Genomic DNA, 17,276 nt, shown 5'->3' on the forward strand with positions numbered 1-17,276 from the left:
AGGGACTGATAAAGCAATGTGCAGTCAGAGCCTGCCCCTGCCCCCACCTTTGAAAAGCCCACATAACTCCCTCCGCTTGCCAGAGAGGCCCTGCTGCTCTCCTAGGGCCGCTTTACCCGCTTTACTCCTAGGGTCTCAGTTCTACCAGCCGCCTCCAAAAATGGAGACAAAACAAGGGACATTCCTGACTAGCAGCCAAAAGCGGCCAAACTTCCACCACCTCCCCTCCCCTCCTGCTTCCTCCTCCCTCCCAACTTCCCTCCAAGCTGGGACTGAGCAGCTCCCCACGGGGTGTAGAATTCCACCCTCCCACCTCAGCTAGCCAGGGCTGTGCAGCCAATGGGGTGGGTTTGTAGCTTCTCCCCCCATTCCCACCCCTCCCCTCTGGCCAAGCAAGTGGGTAGCCATGGCGACACCGTGGGCCCCTCCAAACATGTCTTACCTTTTATAGCCAGCAGTTCCGTGGTTAGCATGTTTTTTTGCTTGGGTGCCCTGGTATGCGCGGGGCCTGCTCCCCGGGCTCTCTCAGCTTGCACAGCTGGGTCACTGGAGGGAGAAGAGAGGGGAGAAGGGGGGCGGGGGCACCCCAGCTGCGGAGGGGAGTCACCCAGGCAGTGAACTCGGGCGCTGCTGGCAAAGGTTTTGGTTTGGTTTTTGTTTTCCTGCCTCTCGGTTTCCGGCCCTGGCTCTAGCTGGAGTGCTAGGAAAACTCCACCGCGTTTAACTCGTGGGAGTCGTGGCAGAGAGAGGCCTAGCCGGGGTCCTGCTGTGAGCCCTGTGCTGAGCCAGCTGGTCCTGTGCTGATTTCCCCCACTCCCTTGTCCCCTCCAGCTGGGGTCCTGCTGCGATCCCGTGTGCAGACTTGCCCCCCTCACCCCTGCTGGGGTCCTGCTGTGGTTCCCTGTGCTGATTTCCCCTTCCCCCTTGGCTAGGGTCCTGCTGTGATCCCTGTGCTGACCACCTCTCCCCAGCTGGGGTCCTGCTATGATTTCCCCCAAAATAGCTCTCAGGCTGCCCCCTCATATTTGGTGTATGTCTCTCCCGAGTGCAGTTCTACTCCCTCCCCGCTGCCTGGTGCGGCTATAAAAGGTTAACATCTGGGGGCGGGAAGGGTGCTCTTTTTCCTGCCTCCCTCCCATGATCATCCCCGCAGTGCTGCATAGGAAAGAGAAATGAGTGAAGAGGGCCAGAGAGCGGACTAGCCTCTGCCCAGTCCTGCCTTGAGGAGTAGCTCCCGCCTTGCGGATAGGGCCTCTGGGATCCAGTCTCGGGGAGATGGAGCGCCGCCGGCACCGCTGGCAGCTGGTTCGCAGGCACTTCTGTCCCATGGTGTAATCTGGAGCCTGGATGGAGGTTGGGGAGGAGATTCTCCCCACCACTCAGTCGTGGGGAGAGCTCCTGTGTCCCACACAGAAGCAGCACACCATTCCCAGCTGACTCAGGAAGGCTTGGTGAGTATGAAAGTGGAGAACTGAATAGGATGTGGGGAGGGGGATTCGTTAGTAGTTATCCCATGCCCTCTGTCTGGCTAGGACAGTTGAATCTCAGGCCTCAAAGGAGGTTAAACAGGGCTGGGAGTGGGTGTTTGCGGTAGAGGGTGCAAGCTGGAGGTGACTGTGATGCATCTCTGTGAAGCTCAGGATCAGCTGGTGTGGTACATTAGGAGGAGACCCTGATATTATCTAAGTGCTTCACTATTACCCCCAGTGCCACAAGACAGGAAGGGTGCTCGTGGCTTAAGGCACAGAACTGGGACTCAGGAGATCTGGGTCCTGTTCCTGGTTCTGCTACACGCTGACTGTGACAGTGAGCAGATCACTGCATCTCTCTGCCTTAGTTCCCCCGTTGCAAGATGCAGGTAAATAACCCTCCCTTTCCCCTTACTCTGTGTCTCATCTAGTTAGACTGTAAACTCTAGGGGGAGGGGCTGCGTCTCACTGCATTTGTGCAGCACCTAGCACAGCAGAGTGTGACCTGCATTACAACTAATTGATTTGGGCATCTCAGCTGTGCATGTCCTGACCTCCCTTTGACACCTCCATGTCACTAGACCACACAATACTGTCACAAGTGGACACTTGGAGTTGTACTCACTTAGGCAAGCTGTGATTTTAGCCTCTTGTCGCCTATGGCTTCTGCATAAGATTTTTCCAGTCTGGTGGTTTTTTAAGATATGTATTTCTGAATGAGTCATTGGGACTTCAAGGGCTTGTCTACATGGGGAAGTTTTACATTATACTGATATAGTTGTACCAGTATAACTCCCCCACCCGCAATGTGAACGTTTGGAAGAAGGCCTGTTTTCTGTTTAGTTTATGTTGCTTGGGAAGAGGGTTAAGCTAAATCACAAAAAACTCTTATACCAGTATAAGAGCATCTACGTGATGGTGAGAGGGTGACTATACAGGTTTAAATTTACATCTCAGTGTATACCATTCTTTACCCCTGTAGACAAACCCTAAGCAGTGAAACTTCTGCTGAACTTGGAGGTGAAAAACAAGTTTTGGCTTCTTTTTTGTTCTTGGAAGATTCCCTGGCTAACATGCTGAAATGCGTCACATTCATTTTTTCCCCATCCAGACATGTGTAACATCTTTAACCGCTTCACTGCTGCTTTGTGTGCGAGGTAGGCTGATCGAAGCACATGTGCAGTGCTGCCTGGATACTCAGTATAGCACTGTGTTACATTCCAGGCGGGTGTTGGCACATCAGTGGAATATCACAGCAACACACAGCCATCGGACTGCAGGATCATCAGCCTGCAGTGACCTGGGTGGAGGGTGATTCTTTGGACTCCTGGGCTCTATTCCTGACTCTGCTACTGACTTGCTGTGTGACCTTGGGAAAGTCACTTAGGCCAAGGTTTTCAAAGGTGACTAATGATTTTGGGTGCCTCCATTTTTGTTTGCCCACCTTGAGACACCTTAAAGGAACCTGATTTTCCACACTTTCTGAAAATCAGGATCTTCACAATGCCTCAGGTTGGGACACCCCCATTACTAGTCACTCTTGAAAGTCTGGGCCTTAGCTTCTCTGACTTCATGGACCTCATCTGTCAGATGGGGGTGAAAATACCTCCCCTGCTTTCGAGGGATGCTGTGAGGATGGGTTAAAGTATGCAAAGGGCTTTGAGATCCTCAGGTGGAAGGTGCTACAGAAGGGCAAAGTCATTACCATTTTAAAATGGGATGTGGGGTAGCTCCCAAGTGTTCAGAGCCAGCTACTTGGGTTTAGGGAAGGCACTAAATATGCCTGTTCTCGCGGCTCTGTGTAGCTTGGAGGGCTGGGCTTGGCCATTGCTCCTTGACAGCATCCAATCACTACATCCCAGCCAAGGCCATGTGAAGAGCCATGTGGTAAGTGGAGATGGCAGCAGTTCTGTCTCTTCTGAACAGTTTGCTGTGAGGCTCAGGTCTGGAAACAGCTCCAGGGGGAGTATATTCTTTTGATCCAGGTTTTCCCCTTCCCTCCCCATACTGCCCTTGTGTTTGAAGTCTCTCTCCCTGTGACCTTCTGGAAAGTCCAGGAGAATGTTTCATGTCACTTGCTGATTTCCCCTCCAACCCCCCAAAGCCTGCTCAGAATTCTGCTCTGACCCTCACCCTTGTGCCCACTCTTCAATGTCCGTCTCAGCCTTAGGCGAATGCCTGAACCTGCTCAGTCTTATCCTCAATCTCGACTTGTGGAGAGGGGAGGGGCCACAGAGAGTGTTTGTTTGCCCACTGTCGTAGTGAGAAACCTAGGAGAACATTGGGTGTCAGGATCCATCTAGCCTGGGGTACATCTATGTATTTCTAAATACCAGTTCCCACAATGCACCAATACAAAGGGTCACACCTGGATTTGCTTAAAAATAGTAATTTAAACTTATTTTGTAGTGGAGAGACTCAGCTTTCTACATTGGAGTCCATCTGACCTCACCTGGGGCCCTGACCATCCCAGCTAGGAACTGCACACGCAGTCAGCTTGTGATGCCTAGAACGAGGTCTTTACTCTAGGGAATGATCATGCGGGTGCGGCTGGAATTAACATGCTCACCCAACCTCTGCTCCAAACCCATGCAGAACTGACCCACACCCGTCTGGGAATATCTTCTCTTGCTCTTCTCCTGGCTCATTGCTTTCCTGCCCCTCTGCCCGGCTCCACAGTTCTGGGAGCGGAGGTGCCGGAATGCCACAAGCAAGCCAGCTGAAGGCAGGCCATAACTGAAATCTCGGGAGATTACCAGCCCAGCCTAGCGAATTTAGCCTCTTCTGGAGGCTGATCCACACCTTCTGAAAATCACTAATGTTCCCTCTGACGTTATAGACAGATTTGGGAGTGGAGGAGCCCTTGCTATGTGCTGACAACTAGCAGTAGTGTGAGACTGAATGAGCCGAGTTGGGGGTGGGTCTTAAACTTCCCCCAAAACTTCATTCAGGCTGGTCACTTTCCTAACTCAGCAGTTCTCAGTCAATAGTGGCTCTTAATGACCAGCTGGTTCACTGCCTGAGGAGAGGCAGCATGACCTAGAGGCTAGGCCAGGGACTGCAAGTCAGGACACCTGAGTTCTCTCTCAGTGTTTTCACTGATCTGCCTATGTCATGCACTTAATCGCTCAGTGCCTCAGTTTCCCTGTCTCTAAAATGGGGATGATAATACTCACCTGCCTTTGCAAAAGCCCTTGGATGGAATGTACGAGATAAATGCAAATAGGTATTTTATCTTATATCTGCCAGGAAATGCCCAGTCTGAAGGCCCTTACTGCTATTCTAAACCATTTATACAGGGAGATGAGACAAAAGCAGAGAGAGAATGACTTGTTTAATGTGTCTGAAGACAAGGAAAGTTGAAGTGCCCATTGCCATAGACAGAGTTCAGTTCATGGAACTTGTCTCTTCCTCCTTGCTTCAGCTTAGTGCAGTAACCGATCCAAAAGCCGCACTCCACTCTCACTACATAGGATTGTGATGGAAAGTATAAGATAGTGAAATGGCAACTCCAGGTGAATTTCTGCCTGCAATGATGGTTGTACCCAAGAACTGCACACAACTGTGGGGAGGGCCTGTTGGCTAGTAGTGGGAGCAGGGCCCTAAGAGCTGGGATTCCTGACTTCTGGTCCCCAGAATGCTGTGAACTTGGGCAAGTTGCTCGGTCTCTCTCTTTGCCCTTCCTTGACACAGGGATAATCAATAAACATCTACGCTTAGTGGGGCAGTGTCATAAACAGATAGCTAAGGGTTAACATCTCTTTCACCTGGAAAGAAGTAATCTGAAACACCTGACCAGAGGACCAATCAGGAAACAAGACTTTTTCAAATCTGGGTGGAGGGAACTTTGTGTGTGAGTCCTTTGTTCTGGGGTCTTCTGCCTGTACTCTCTCGGCTATGAGGAGTGATTTTTTCTATTTCCTGCTTTCTAATCTTCTGTTTCCAAGTTGTGAGTACAAAGATGGTTTGTTGTTTTGTATTTACATGTCTATAGTTGCTGGAGTGCTTTGAATTGTATTCTTTTTGAATAAGGCTGTTTATTCAATATTCTTTTAAGCAAATGACCCTGTATTTGTCACCTTAATACAGAGAGACCATTTTTATGTATTTTTCTTTCTTTTTTATATAAAGCTTTCTTTTAAGACCTGTTGGAGTTTTTCTTTAGTGGGGAACTCCAGGGAATTGAGTCTGCAGCTCACCAGGGAACTGGTGGGAGGAAGAAATCAGGGGGAAATCTGTGTGTGTTAGATTTACTAGCCTGACTTTGCATTCCCTCTGGGTGAAGAGGGAAGTGCTTGTGTTTCCAGGACTGGAAATAGAGAGGGTGGACTCCCTCTGTTTAGATTAATGGAGTTTGCTTCTGTGTATCTCTCCAGGAACACCTGGAGGGGGGAAGGGAAAAGGTTTATTTCCCTTTGTTGTGAGATTCAAGGGATTTGGGTCTTGGGGTCCCCAGGGAAGGTTTTTGGGGGGACCAGAGTGCCCCAAAACACTCTAATTTTTTGGGTGGTGGCAGCTTTACCAGGTCCAAGCTGGTAACTAAGCTTGGAGGTTTTCATGCTAACCCCCATATTTTGGACGCTAAGGTCCAAATCTGGGACTAGGTTATGATAGGCAGGGACCATCTTTTTGTTCTATCTGCGCAGCACCTAGCCCAGTGGGGCCCTGGTCCATGACTGGAGCTCCTAGAGGCTACTGCAGTGTAAATACTTGTATGCAATGCTTAGAGACCTTTGGCAAGGGCTGTGTGGAGCTGGCCAATGTTATTAGCGGGAGCAATGGGAAAAGCAGTTCCCTGAGAGGAGGGTGTGTAAGCCCATCCAGCTGTGGTGCTGCAGAGAGCTCCCTTTACAGTCCAGCTGAGTTCTGCCCTAACTGCTGTTTGTTTTCTCTGAAGGGGCCCCTGGGAGGCAGAAGGTCGGCATGGAGGGGAACTCGTCTATAGAGAAGAGAAGAGCCATGAAGGGCTCGAAGCAGCATGGCAAGAAGGCCAATAGAAGCAACCTCCCCACTGAGAGTGCTGAGCCCAGCATCGACCAGCCTGTCCAAGTGGCCCTGGAGCCAGCGGGGCTGCGAGGGGAACCAGGCAGGGCCACTCACTCTATTCTGGAGGGCAAGGTGAAGGCTCTGAAGGAGAAGAGGTTGACCGTTAAGCAGGGAGGAGCAGTGTCCCAGGAATGGGCCTCTCTGAAGAAGCCGAAGGCCAGGAAAGGGAAGCTTGCGCCAGGTCTGGCAGTGGTGGAGGGGGTCCCCCAGGACACAGTGGTGGAGCCACGGGCTCAGATCCGCACTTACCTGACGGACGTGCTGCTAGACAGCCATGACGATGTGGACTTTGGGCAGGGTGCCAGGGGGCCTGTGGCTGCAGACCTTTACGCTGACAATGTAGATGCTCTGAAGACTCAGAGAACAGTGGGAGGAGGCAGTGCCTTGGGCTGTGGTTCAGCTGAGGAACTCTGGAGGCTCCCAAGCCCAGGAAGGAGCTTGCAAGAGAATGCTGACTACTGCTCAGAAAACAGGGCCCAAAGGGGCTCCCCAAATGAGCTTTGGGGCACCAGCTCCATTAGGAATCTTCCCTCAAGCAGCCAAAAATCATCCCTTGAAGACCATGGCAAACCAGCCCCCTTTGGAGAAGAGCTGGCTCAGGGTAGGGACTTGGAGAGCCTCCCCCTGGCTCAAAAGGACGATCTGTGCAGGGGGTTAGCCCCATCAGGGCGGCTGTGGAGGGCTGAGAGCTGGGACAGCCTTGGCAGTGCTGCCAGTGTTGCCAGCGGGCTGTCTCTGGCTGAGCGGGTGGAGAAGAACCGGGCTGTACTGCAGGAGATGCTGAGCCTGTCGAGGCAGAACCGCTCTCCTCTGGAGCCTCATCGCTATGCGAAGGAAGCACTCATGCTAGCGAAGGATGGAGCCGCTCAAGGTGGGTATTTGATGTGGGAGCATCTCAAGTGTGTGTAATGGGCAGAGGAAGTGTCACAGCCATCTTAATGCTGCTCTGCCATGCACCTCAGTCCTGTCTTGCTGTACCTATCCCTGCTGTCCACTCTGAATTACACAGTCTCACTCACCGTTACTTAGGCCTGGTCTACACTACGCGTTTAAGCCGATTTTAGCAGTGTTAAACCGATTTAACGCTGCACCCGTCCACACAATGAGGCCCTTTATATCGATATAAAGTGCTCTTTAAACCAGTTTTTGTACTCCTCCCTGACGAGAGGAGTAGCGCTGAAATCGGTATTACCATATAGGATTAGGGTTAGTGTGGCCGCAAATCGACGATATTGGCCTCCGGGCGGTATCCCACAGTGCACAATTGTGACCGCTCTGGACAGCAATCTGAACTCGGATGCACTGGCCAGGTAGACAGGAAAAGCCCCATGAACTTTTGAATTTCATTTCCTGTTTGCCCAGTGTGGAGCTCTGATCAGCACGGGTAGCCATGCATTCCCAAATCCAAAAAGAGCTCCAGCATGGACCGTATGGGAGATACTGGATCTGATCGCTGTATGGGGAGGCAAATCTGTTCTATCAGAGCTCTGTTCCAGAAAACGAAATGCCAAAGTATTTGAAAAAAATCTCCAGGCTGTGATACAGAGTCCACAGCACAGTGCTGTGTGACAAGCGTAACGAAAAGCCAAAGAATCAAATGGACGCTCATGGAGGAAGGGAGGGGAGACTGAGGACTCCAGCTATCCCACAGTCCCCGCAGTCTCTGAAAATCATTTGCATTCTTGGCTGAGCTCCCAATGCCTATACGGTCAAACACATTGTCTGGGGTGGTTCAGGGTATATCTCGTCAATTTTCCCCTCCTCCACACCCCTGTGAATGAAAAGGGAAAAAAATCATTTCTTGACTTTTTTATATGTCACCCTATGTCTACTGCATGCTGCTGGTAGACACAGTGCAGCGGCAGTGAACAGCAGCATCGTCTCCCCTCCCTTCTCTGGTGGCAGACGGTACCGTACAAAAGGACTGATAGCTGTCCTTGTCATCATCCCGTGAGTGCTCCTGGCTGGCCTCAGGTGAGGTCGGCCTGGGGCACCTGGGTAAAAATAGGAATGACTCTCGGTCATTCCCTGTAGATGGTACAGAACGGCTGGTAACTGTCTTCATCATAGCAACAGGGGGCTGAGCTCCATCAGCGCCCCCCTTTTCATGTCTAAAGAAAAGATTCTGTACTGCCTGGACTATCATAGCAGCGGGATGCTGGGCTCCTCTCCCCCGCACCGTTTAATGTATTACCTGGACTATCACAGCAGCTGGAGGCTGCCTCCCCCTCATTTTATCTCACTAAAAAGTCAGTGTTTCTTATTCCTGCATTCTTTATTACTTCATCACACAAATGGGGGGGTACACTGCAACAGTAGCCCAGGAGGGTTGGGGGAGCAGGGAAGCAATGGGTGGGGTTGTTGCAGGGGCACCCCCTAGAATGGCATGCAGCTCATCATTTCTGCGGGATCTGACACGGAGCAGCTGTGCTCTCTGGTACACTGGTTCTCTAGCACACTTGCCCCATATTCTAGGGAGGACTGACTCTATTTTTAGATACAACATAAAGGAGGGAATGCCCAAGGGGGTCATTCCCATTTTTGTCTTCGTGCCCCCGGCCGACCTCAGCCAGGGGCACCCATGACAGCAGCAGATGGTACAGAAGGACAGATAACCATCATCTCATCGCCAATTTACAATGGCACAGCAGATGGTACAGAATGACTTGTAACCATCTCTGCTCTCTTCCAAAGACAAATGAATGCTGCTGTGTGGTGCTGCAGTACCGCCTCTGTCAGCAGCATCCAGTACACATACGGTGACAGTGAGAAAAGGCAAAATGGGCGCCATTGTTGCCATGCTATGGCATCTGCCAGGGCAATCCAGGGAAAAAGGGCGCAAAATGATTGTCTGTCTTTGCTTTCACGGAGGAAGAAATGAGTGATGACATTTACCCAGAATCACCCGCGACACTGTTTTTGCACCATCATGCATTGGGATCTCAACCCAGAATTCCAATGGGCGGGGGACACTGCGGGAACTATGGGATAGCTACCCACAGTGCAGCACTTCAGAAACCAACGCTAGCCTCGGACCATGGACGCACACCACCGAATTAATGTGCTTAGTGTGGCCGTGTGCACTCGACTTAATACAATCTATTTTACAAAACCGGTTTATGTAAAATTGGAGTAATCCCATAGTGTAGACATAGCCTTACAGATGCCCTGCAAAGAAAGCACAACAAACTGGAGTTGTGACCGTTGTCCATTTTTGCTCCTTTATGATAGGAAAAGAAGGCCTGAAATGCACGGGGAGGGCGTTGAGGGTTTTTGTATTTTTTTTTTTTTAAATCACAGGCCTTTTCTCAAAAAAAAAAAAAAAAAAAAAAAAAGAGCTACCACTTCAATTTAATCAGTGCACGTTCCTTATGTAATCACTTACATTCAAGCCTTATCAATGTAGCTTAAAAATGAGGAATGGCAAGCCTGGCTGGAGGCTTCAGATGTGGTTTGCAGGCATTCACAGCTCAAAATTGAATCTTTAACAAAGACAGCTTTTCTGTTAAGTGTTTCTCCAGTATTTCAGTTCCATATGCATACAATCCCAAGATTTTACAGTGTGTGAATAAAAATCACCTCTCTCAATTAATCAGGTTTCACTTGTAGAATAGATCTGAGGTCATAATGCTGCCAGTTCTGCAGTCATCCGTAGTGTCTTCCAGGTTAAACAGAAGAGCCAAGGCCTGAATTTCTAATATTTAAAATACAAGCAGAAAAAAAGCCCTTTTCAGGACACTTTATCCATACAGAAAGTGGTAGAAGCTCAATTTTTCTTTTGGAGATCCACCCTTGAAGTACTATGGACAGTAGATCAGCAAACTCACTACTTGTTTGTCTCCAGAAGTTTCCATCCCCACTAGTGCATCATTATTTGCTGACTCCCTGTCAGGGTGACCATTTCTTTCCAAAATATGGCCTAGTGCTGTGTGAGCTCTGTCCTCGCCATATTATAAGGGAAAGGCTGAGTGAGGAGAAACAAGACACTCCTGTAGAAAACTGTAGCTCTAGGTACAGTGGCACCCAAATCCCTTCTCTGTGGGAATGGGTAGTGCATCATCTGCAGGGCTTGCTAAGTGAGTAGTCAGCCTTCTTTGTGGAAACATGGCTAGGAAGGCAACAGTAACTCTCCTTATCACTATCTCATGAAAGCTGAAACCACCCAACTCAATGGAGTGATACAAGTCCTAGTAGATTTATTTTAGAACAAACCCTAGTGAAGCCCATGCTGTTCTCTTTTGCCAGAGGTATCTTGGTGTCAGACCAGAGGGTATCTCAAAAATCCTCATATTGCGGATTGGAAGCCTTTGAAATACGCTGCATTATGGCGACATAATCTAGAAGGAAAGGATTGGCTTTGGAGGATGAGCCCTACGCTTGGTTTACGGGTGAATGGGATCTGTTGTGAACAGAAGAGCAGTGTCACTTTCACACTCCTTGCTTTACCTGTTGCTGAGGTGTGCGACTCAATGTGCATCTCTGTTCTGGGTTGCAGAGCTGCTGGTGAATGACCTGGACTGGGACTCTGGGATCTCACTGCAGGACTCAGAAGGGTACAGGTAAGAGTTGAGAACACTGCGGAAAGGAAGTGAAGATTGCACCCCCCCCCCCCACATGTATTTTTAAAACTAGTAGGCAGTCCGTGGTGGGTCTTCGTCTGGTTCCTTAACTTCCCACTCCCCTGTAGACATGGCCTTTCCCCCTCACACACACAAGGCCAGAACGAAGGTGCTCTCCCAGGCCAGCCTGGGGGAAGCTGGCCCTGCTGCTGCTTGTGTTCAGCCGCTCTGAGGTTCTATGGAGAGCTCCAGTCTGCAGGGCCACGAATTAGGCAGCTGCCCCCAGTTCACTCGAAATAGCAATCGCTAAATGCGCAGCATTCCCTGCCAGTGCCCCTTGCCCATGGATGATTGAGAACCTGGCACCGCTAAACCAAGGGTGGGAATTGCTTTCGCTGTGCTTTGTTTCCCGGCATACACATGGAGAGGAGATGGAAACATACAGTACTCTGCTGGAAGTTTTTAACATAACATGACTTTATTTCCAGACTTCAGAAGGGTAATACACAAGAACCCAAAAGCAGAGAGACAAAACAGGCTGCTCCCTAAGACAGAGAAGCATATCTCATCCCTTTCTGCAGGGTGGCTGGCAGCTGATTGACTGCTGCTATGTCCAAATCACACACTTCCCTGTAGCTTCCCCCAGCCTTCAAGCAGGAGCAGGAAACCCCCTATGATTTAAAGTGATAATGTGTAATTGTAACAGTTTGCAATACACCACCCACGTGAACAAGAAAAAATAACACACACATCTAAACAGAAGGCTAAAAGGAGTAAAGTCTGGGAGAGCAGTTAATTCTAGGCTCCCGTCAGTGCCAGCTTGTATTAGTTCATTATAAGCCCTGGGGCTGTTGCATTACAGGACTTGTTCTTCCCAACTGGAGCCCAGAATAGCCCCAAATGCTGTATTGCTGCAGAGTCCCATGTGTGTTTTACAAGGGGCGGGCCCAGCATGTGAGGCATGTTTTTCCTCTGAGGACAGGTAGTTCTCAGCAGAGCATGGCAGCGTGATCTGTGTGGGGCTGCCATTAAAAGTAGCTTTACCTTATGCCGCTGTCTACCGCTTATGGGGGCTTGCCAGGGAAACCTGACAAGGGGCCAATGCTGCCCAATTCAGATCTGGATCTCTGAGTGACTTTGGCTCTGGGTGGCAGCTCAGGTCCAGCTGTTGGGGGAACAATCATTGTCAGCAGGAAGGTTTTTGAGGTTAGGATGTGTGCGTGCGCACAGTAGAGGGCGGAGAAGGAAGGGCCTGCTTCATGCCTTACCCATTCCCTTCCAGGGGGGTGTCTTCTGTGCTGCACTTGCTCCCCTCACCTCTTCTATTAGTCTGTGGTATGACTCTGGAATCCAAGGAAACTCTGCCCTGTGCTCCATCCCTGTTTGCTCAGAGTGCTCCCCTCACCAATTACCCCCTGCTGATGGCACCCACTAGGAGTCAGGCTGCTACACTCCCAGCAGGTGCAAAGATGGAGTGGGGGATGTCTCTTCCTGCTCCGCTGTGAGAGCAGAGCCAATGATCTGGTCTGATTCCATTGTGGGGAGGAGTGGCAGGACTCCGGGGTGCACCATCTGCATGCCATAGAGTTGTGCTCGCTGTATCCCAGCACCTGGATGAGAAAGGAGCAGGGCATGACTGTAGGGATCCCCTGGCCTTCTCCCCCTTGCCCATGAGCACAGGAGCCATGGGGGCTACTGCATGCTTGAGGCTGCAGAGGATCTGCTGTTGCCCTGTGGATTGAGTGGAAGATTCCCCTTAACCCCTCCATAGTGAGTTACTCATCTCAACCTCCTCCAATTGCTGTTCTTTCGGGGGGATGCAGACTGGGAGGATGGGTGGACAAATGGCTCATTTATTTGTTTCAACCTCTCCCTTCCCTAAATAACAAGCGACTTGCCCAAGGTCACCCAGCAGGCTAGAGGCAGAGCTGGGAACAGAATCCAGGTCTGCTGAGTCCCAGTCCAGTGACAATTAACTGTTTTCAGTGCTTAGCAGAGGTGTCAGATTGACATCTCTGGAGCCCTCTATCTACGGAACCAGGGTAGCATGAGCTTCCACCAGCTATTGCCCTGCCTCTGTGCATCAGCCACCCGGATCAGTTCCCTGGGTGAGAGATCGGCAGCTCAGTCTCCAGGCCCAGTGAATGCTTGGCCTCTATTCAGTCTGCCAGTGGTGACGGTAGTTTTTGGCTCCTTACAGTTAGCTTAGGAGCCTGAGGCTTTAGAGTCAGGGTATTCATGGAGTAGATACATCCTGTGGAATAGGGAGCAAGAGAGACCTGAGAGCAGTTGTAGATGCTTGACAGATTCTTGCAAATCAGTGTAGAGCTGGGTCATAGGGCAAAGCAAATAATGGGCTCTAAACTGTGGGCCTAGGTTTTAAGGAGGAGTCAATAGTTCTAGTGTTCCCTGGGGGATTTGTTAGTGCCCTTTTAGACAGTGGGTCAAATATTCAATAAGACCTGGAGCTGGTCTCTGTCCATCCACACCTCTCATAGTGCTTTGCAATGATGGAGACACAGGTGGGGTGGGGGGAGGAGAGACTTGCCCTATGTCATCCAGCAATAGAACCCAGGTCTCTTGTCTCCCAGTGCTGTGCCCTACCCAGGCCATTCTGCCTCCATGTTCATCTGTGCATATGCACATCACTGATCCAAGCGATTTTTAAGCACTATCCCTTGGGAGGTCACACTTGTAAGACACCAAGTGTTAGTGCTCAAAATTTGTGTGTACAGGCTTTCAAGTGCATCTGCAGAGGCCACGCTTTGGAAATATGGCCCTCAGCTTGCCCAAGATCTGGGCCCAGTTGTGGGCTTTGTGCTCACATAATCTCCAGGAAGAAACTGACCCAAATGATCAAAGGGGTTAACGTGTACAGGTCTGGGAAAGTTGTAACTGCTTGTGGTTGGGAGGGAATTGGACTTAAATCTCCCCATGGGCTAGTGCAGATTGTGCAGGTAGGAACCTATAATCTCAGTGAACTAATGATAAACCTTAGGGATATGGACTAAAAATAAGAGAGAGAGATCCTAGAGAGTGAGATTTCCAGCTGTGTTTGGCCTCATTTGAGGCAGCTGAGCAACTGCTCAGCTGTAGTACTGTGCAGGATGATGCTCTGGTCACCAAAGGTGGGAGCTGGGGGGAGGGGGGGGGGTTCTGCTGATTGAGTTAGCTATATGATCTGGGCCTCCAGCTGGTGGGGATGTCGTGGGTGATGAGAGACCTGACAGGTTTCATAGTAGGCAGGTGAGTGAGCTTGTGGAATGGCTGACTCAGGGCAGCGCTGGAGGCGTCTCACAGATCAGTACTGGGAGCAGGGAGGAATTCGGCAAGCACTTAATGAGAGATAATGTCACATTAGTGAGTGTCTCTGCTAACTAGGGAAAAGGACAAGACTTGATGGTATCCTGAGTCACCCTTCATGCAAAACATTTTATGTAAGTCAAGGGATTCTGCTCTATTGCATTCTCCAGTTTAACAAAGAATGGAGATAGACCATTACAAGTGGGGAATAATACTGAGCTCTCTGCACACTCAGAGCAAAGGAGATTTGTTATCCCCCTTTTACGGATGGGGAAACAAACGCAAATAGCCATGAAGTGACTTGCCAAAAGGTGTCACAGCACATCAGTGACTCAGCTGGGAAGGGAACCTCGCTTTTCTCATAATTCTCCAGCTAGTCCTGTAGCCACTGAATCTCACAGCCTCCTTAATGGCCTCTGCCTGTTTGCTCTTGAGCTTGCCCTGGTAGGAGTCCTTGTTGTCACCTCTTGAAGACATCTATCCAGCAATATTCCCACACAGATCTTTATTCTGGTGGCTGGCCACAAGGGCTTCCTGTACCTACGCTTCTCCCTGGATGGCAATGAGATCTAGCGTCTCAGCATAGCTCCAAGCAGCTGCTCGAGGCATGTTGCAGGGTTTCTGGAGTAATGCTGCAGGAAAGCTGATTTATTTGAATCCAGGAGCAAATGGGCAAATATCCTGGCCCTCTGCCAGTTTTTAACTGGAGGAGGGGGACTTCAGGTCAACTTCACACCACAGCAGTGGAGGGCACAGAGATAAACAGAGAGGTCAGTAACCACCACCCACAAGGCCGTGTGAGATAGCCGTTGGAGGACAGCCATAGCAGCATCGCGTACACATGAACAGTAGATTGAACTAACTCAGCTCACACTGAACTTAGCTCACTTTGCAAGACGATTCCAGAGTTTGCAATAGATGTGCAGTTAGCGTATGCAAGTGTTTTCAAACCGGCTTAACTGGTCTTCATCCGGTTTAGCCCCTGTGTAGACAAGTCCTAAGATACTAGGGCCCAAGCTATAAAAGGCCTCATAAATCCAGTCAGTGCCTTGAATGGCACTGGGAAACCATCTGGACTCCGCTGCAGACGTGAGTATAATGTGCTCCCTGCATACGCTAGCTCCAGCTCTGGAGAGGTCTGTGTGGGTAGCCATCCCGCTATGGAGGTTGCAAGTGACGGAAAGGAGCCACAGGCAGGACAAATCTACCCATCAATCAGGAGGAAGCACGATGTGCCCATGGAATGTGTCTCTTGCTCTGAAGTGAGTTTGGACTCTGTTGTGTTTCACATGCCTGCCTTCTCCTAGGAAACCCTGGGCATGAAAGGGTTAATCTGAGACTCTGAAGTGACAGCCTGAGCTGATTACTGTAATCAGCGGGATTATGGCAGCAGCCAGTAGGGAAAGCCTGTGCTCTGGAATAGCCTGTGGATCACATGTGGGGCAGGACAGAGCAGGGGGCAGCTGGCAGACAATGTGAAGTGGAAGAATGGGGTGTGATTTTTCCCCAGGGCAGTGCAATGTACAGGGGAGCAGAGGAGTAGGTGGGGACAGGCATCCTGGGGATTGTCCTGAGTGCAGCAGCTTAACTAGATAGCAGGAAGGAAAGCTTGGAGCTTACTGCCCCTGAGAGAATGGGATTCTGTTCCTTTAGGGGTGAGATTTAACATGCATATCCTAGTACAGCTGCTGTTGAGACAGTCTAGGGTTATTCCCCAGGGAGCTGGCGGCACTGGAGGGATTGTGGTGGTTCTCTATGGGGGAGGAAGAGGAGCTACATTGTGTTGACACAACGGTGTGGGGAGGGGGCTGCTGCAGACCCTCTTGCAGTGGAGAGAGTGCAATCCCTGGTGGGGATGGGGGGGAGGGGGAGGAAGGGCCTGTACTACAGATCCAGTAATGCTCCAGTTGCAGTTTGAATGCCCAGGGACTGGAGCCTATAGCCCCAATTACAGTTGGGAAATTGTTTTCTGATTCCTAGTCGATTTAGGCTGCTGCTTCTGGGCAGGGTCTGCAGTGTGACTGAGTGCATTATGTGTGGCTCCTGCTATGCTGGTTCCTGTGGAACTGACAGAAATCCTGTGCCTCTGGGCTAGTGAAGTTTTTGAGTTCTGGCTTGGGTGTAGTTGGTGTTGGGGTGTCACTTTACTTCAAAGTTGGGTTGATCCCTTTCCATGGTTATGGCCAGGATGTGAGAGAGAGACCCTGAAGAATTCACCATGGGTCCTATCCAATGCAGGACCTTCCGGGAGAGTGTGAGCAGAGGATGAGGCTGGATGCATTCAACAAACCTGCTAGCTCTTGAACATAAAACTGAGTTTAGTGCATTCATTGAAGGCTCCTGCCAGCCTGGGACACAATGAGTGTCTGCTCAGCTAGTTAAAAGTGACATTTGGTGTGGGCCCACACAGCTGCTTTTCTTCCATGCCAGCCATGGTTTTGTGCCCCCCTCTGCCTAACTGTATATGCTAGGAGTGTGTTCTGGGCAGCTATCCCAAGGACAATGGCTGTTTTTCAGACCCCCTTCCGTTTCTGCTGAGGATTCTGGGAATTGTTACTGTCATGGTATAATTCCCCACTCTGAACCTTAGCGTCCAAAAGATGGGGTACCAGCATGAATCCCTCTAAGCTCAATTACCAGCTTAGTACTTGTAGCGCTGCCACCAACCAGGAATTCCAGTGCCTGGTACACTCTGGTCCCCCCAAAAACTTGCCCGGCGAACCCCAAGACCCAGACTCTCTGGATCTTAACACAAGGAAAGTAAACCCTTTCTCCCCGTTCTCTCTCCCAGGCTTCCCCTCCCTGGGTTACCCTGGAAGATCACTGTGATTCAAACTCCTTGAATCTCAAAACAAAGAGGAAAATTCACCTTCCCCCCTCTTCTCTCCCCCTCCCAGAC

At 50.4% G+C, this 17,276-nt stretch overlaps 1 protein-coding gene across 2 annotated transcripts in view; it reads left to right on the forward strand.

Moving 5' to 3' along the window:
• The first annotated feature begins 1,371 nt into the window (after positions 1 to 1,371).
• KIAA1614 (KIAA1614 ortholog) overlaps positions 1,372 to 17,276 on the forward strand; it is a 44,131-nt gene continuing 28,226 nt past the window's right edge. For both annotated transcript variants that reach the window (XM_030571987.1, XM_030571988.1), the window contains exons 1-3: positions 1,372 to 1,451; positions 6,367 to 7,386; positions 11,011 to 11,074. In XM_030571987.1, the coding sequence (XP_030427847.1) occupies positions 6,393 to 7,386; positions 11,011 to 11,074 (1,058 nt within the window). In that variant the 5' untranslated portion in view covers positions 1,372 to 1,451; positions 6,367 to 6,392. The remainder of the gene's footprint in view (positions 1,452 to 6,366; positions 7,387 to 11,010; positions 11,075 to 17,276) is intronic.

Source organism: Gopherus evgoodei, chromosome 8 (assembly GCF_007399415.2).
Source record: "Gopherus evgoodei ecotype Sinaloan lineage chromosome 8, rGopEvg1_v1.p, whole genome shotgun sequence".
Taxonomy (NCBI): Eukaryota; Metazoa; Chordata; order Testudines; family Testudinidae; genus Gopherus; species Gopherus evgoodei.